Source organism: Silene latifolia, chromosome 4 (assembly GCF_048544455.1).
Source record: "Silene latifolia isolate original U9 population chromosome 4, ASM4854445v1, whole genome shotgun sequence".
Lineage (NCBI taxonomy): Eukaryota > Viridiplantae > Streptophyta > Magnoliopsida > Caryophyllales > Caryophyllaceae > Silene > Silene latifolia.
Window position 1 is genome coordinate 95,411,021 of NC_133529.1, and position 3,873 is coordinate 95,414,893.

Genomic DNA, 3,873 nt, shown 5'->3' on the forward strand with positions numbered 1-3,873 from the left:
ATCATCATTTAACTTATTCAAATAACTTTATGCTTCTCTGCTTCCCACTGATTGGACAATTTTACCCCTAATACCTTCTCAAATACGTTACTCTCAATCCAATGTCCACTTTCCATGAACCAACGTATAACAAAAGTCCACCATACACGGTTTACCCGCACAACACAACACTCTAGAACCAACTTAAAGGGTAAATCCGTCATTTCACATTATAACAGCTGTCAAATATTTTAATATTTCTTGACTAATAATCAACACCAACTCTCCCTTATAAAACCGTGTTAATAATCCACTCTCCAGACATCTTCATCCAAAATCCCCAAATCGATTTCTATTTTCAAAACCCTAAACCTAATTATTTCAAATTACTTCAATTGAACAGATTTTTTTAATTGAATCAATGGCGGACAATCAGTTGAACGACGCGACAAGTTTTCAACAAGCGGAAGTACCGATTTTATGCGCGAAAGGTTGCGGATTTTTCGGTTCATCGTCGACGATGAACATGTGCTCGAAATGTTACCGTGATCACCATATGGCGGCGGAGAACGCGGCGTCGGCGAAAATAGCCGTCGAAAAATCTCTGTCGTTGCCGTCAACGGCGACACCGACGCTTGTTGTTTCCGGCGGATCGTCATCGAAGACGGTGGCGGAGGAGACAGTGGAGATTGTGAAGGAGGTGGAAGCGGAGGCAAAAGTGAAGGCGAAGAATAGGTGTGGTTGTTGTAATAAGAAGGTAGGGGTGGTAGGGTTTCAGTGTAGATGTGGGAGTACATATTGTGGAACGCATAGGTATCCGGAGGAGCATAAGTGTACATTTGATTATGTGGAAGCGGGTAAACAGGCGATTGCGAAAGCTAATCCCGTTATTAAAGCTGATAAGATTAATAGGTTTTAGTTTTAATTAATTATGTTGTTGTAATGTAATGTTTCCATTGGAGATTTCCGATTGCGATTATTATTAATTTTAAAGGCCGGTTTCTTCCAATTGTTTGTGATTATGAATTATTGTTATGTTAAGGTTTGTAGGGTACGACAATCGCTTAATGAATGAAATGGAGACTCATACGGTCTTACTCTTACCCCTGGGAATCGCTGTCATTGATATTGAAAAATGTATACAATGAGTTGGAACAGAGATCAATTGAATGATTGATTGCCAATTTAACTTGTTTGTATGCATATGATGTTAACTTAAAGACTCTGATACAATAACATACTTGAAAATTGAAATGGTTTCGGTCAAGACTTGAAGATGAAGATTATTCCGATAGCATTCTTTGATTGTATTAGGCTGTAATTGCTGATTTACTGACGGGTATTTGGAATTTGTTTGTTCGTACTTGTATTAGCTGAATGGTGCTAATGTAGTAATGTTATGTTGATTTAACGCTTAATCTCTAACTCAGGTCCCGTTTTTTGGACTGGAGACTATTCTGTACTGAATTGAAATTTATAGGTGTTATATGACATGAACGGAATTGAATTCTATAGGATCAAAAGTCTAAACTGAAATTCAATTCCAAAGAAGAGGGCCTTGTTAGCTAGTAATAGGCGTGGCTTCTAGTTGGCTTTTTGCGTTAGAATGTGAAATCAGGAACTGAGGAAGGTTGATAACAGCCCTCCTTTTGTAAGCACCAAAAAAATGCAACATCTGTAAAGGTATCTTTCTGTTCGAAGTGTAATGTCAAGTTTTCATGGGATGATTCAAAGAATGTGACTGACAGGAAAATAAAGTTGTATTGGATTGGATGTTAGCTAAATTAAGAGACAAGTTAATTGTACAAGTAGCAGACATTTCACATTATTACTCTTATCTTATCTTGTAGATCTGCATTCAGTCTCATCAAATACCTAATTACCTAATTAGCCGATACACAACAATTAACATCCGACAATGGTATCGACCTCCTTTTTATATCCTCAGCTTCTCTTTAAAATTTTTTAAGGTTTATGTTTGTTCAAAATATTTTTTTTATAAAGAAATTTAAGATTTGTTGAATAAGAGTAATGTTTCAATAGGATTTTTTTATGACATAAGCAAGTAAAAGTAATATTTAGGTCAAGGTGTAAATATGTTAGATTATGACTTGAATCTATCAAGTTTGTTACTTCGCATGTTTCGCGTGAATGAGACATGTGAAGTGGCAAACTTGATAGATTCAAGTTATAATCTAACAAGAGAAGACAAGAAAAAAGGTTGTAAAAGATGTAGTAGATAACAACATTAGGGCCGTCTAATGGATTTGAGAGGTTTTGTTCTACATGTCAAAATGAGGCCCCAAAAATATAAGAAGACTGTATTATACAAATTAATACAAATTTACTCCATCAAATGTAACCTCAAAATAAAAATACAAAAATTATATAACCTCAAAAGAATTTTCAAAAGATAAATGTTAAGTTCTCTCTTGAATAACATTTTTTTTTAACAAGATATTAATAAAAATAAAGTATTTTGAGGCCCTGTTATGATGTTAGGGGCCCCGGTTCTAAGAACCTCGTGGAAGCCCCTCTTAGACGTCCCTGGATAACACTAAGCGAACAATTCCATATGGAAACACTTGATGCATCACGCATGTGTTACCACTAGTTGACAACCAAGGGCCGCATTAGCTCCTTACAACCGATTGTACTGGACTACTTGTAGTTCATATATAACGGCGTTGAATGATCTGTTACAGAGTATAAAGCTATCAAAATGTAAGAGGCTGAATAGCGAAGAAAGCGCTACCTTGGCGAGAATGAGTTTCGAACTTGTAAAGCCACAACCTATAAGGTGAAGTATTGTGAGTACGATACTAGACACAAACCATCTCTTACTCTACAAACATCTATTTGTGGGTAGAAGTAATAATACATCACCTTTATTTTCTTTCCATGTAATCGCGAATTTTGAGGATAATTTTTGAACAATCATAACACAATACTGCCTACTGCAATTGGAACATCCTAATGAGCAAAGCCTCGTACGTTGAGCTAAACTTTGATTGTGAATAGTTCAGGCCAATTCATCTTTAATAATTCAAGGTCCAATTGTTTATTATCTTCAGCATGAAGGGAATTCTAAAGGCAATTTTAATGCTAATAAGTTTCGAACCCACGTCAACTACACGTACTAGTCGGCTGGGCCATCGTCGACGCAACAAAGATTGAGACATGAAAATGAAACTGGCAAAAGCTTAACCAAGCTGTCTTTGTAGTATAGTTACGGCCAACTGTTCCATTGAATTTGAGAGCATATGATTTTAATGACGCCTTAGTTTTGAAGTCATATCAACATCATTGAGTTCCCTAGTCTATTAGCATTTTTCTTGTATGGTGGTTGTACCTCGAGAGAGTTTAGGATCATGGGTCCTCCAAACTCTATTTTAGCCCCTTCTTTATAACGTGCAAAAATGATGAGAAATATACTACAAAATGGTGTGGATTAAGGTAAATGTTTGATGAAATCATTTCTGAAAATTTCGATATGTAATTTTAGGATGACTTTGAAAAGCTACAATACCAAGTAACAATTTTTTTCATTACACTAAAATGAAAATCGGTTAAGCATATCATTATCAAAAATCGGCCTAGTTTTCGTTCCTAGTACGCGAAAACAAGTTGTACTAAGTGTTGTCCTACCATGATGTCAGATTGAATTCAAGCAAAAGAAGAGGGAATGTCACACTTATTGGCGCCTTGGGTAATTTATGTACTAAATCTTATGATGGGACGATATATACATTCCCCTCCAAGTCCAACTCCAATACAGCATCTTGTTACATGCTTTAGATTTTTTTGAGCACAACTTTATGAGAAATGGTGGGGAAATCGTTGTCTCACCTTTGTTTAGGTGCCCATTGCTTTTATTTTTAAAGACACCCACAA

General features: G+C 36.0%; 1 protein-coding gene across 1 annotated transcript; it reads left to right on the plus strand.

Annotated features, from left to right (window-relative positions):
- The first annotated feature begins 272 nt into the window (after positions 1-272).
- LOC141653609 (zinc finger A20 and AN1 domain-containing stress-associated protein 1-like) lies at positions 273-988 on the plus strand. Its single transcript, XM_074461440.1, has one exon. It carries the CDS (start codon positions 401-403, stop codon positions 896-898), a length of 498 nt encoding a protein of 165 aa, XP_074317541.1. The 5' UTR covers positions 273-400; the 3' UTR covers positions 899-988.
- Positions 989-3,873: the final 2,885 nt, after the last annotated feature.

Excerpts from the sequence above, each read along its gene's own strand:
- LOC141653609 (XM_074461440.1), top strand. The coding sequence starts at position 401 with ATGGCGGACAATCAGTTGAACGACGCGACAAGTTTTCAACAAGCGGAA.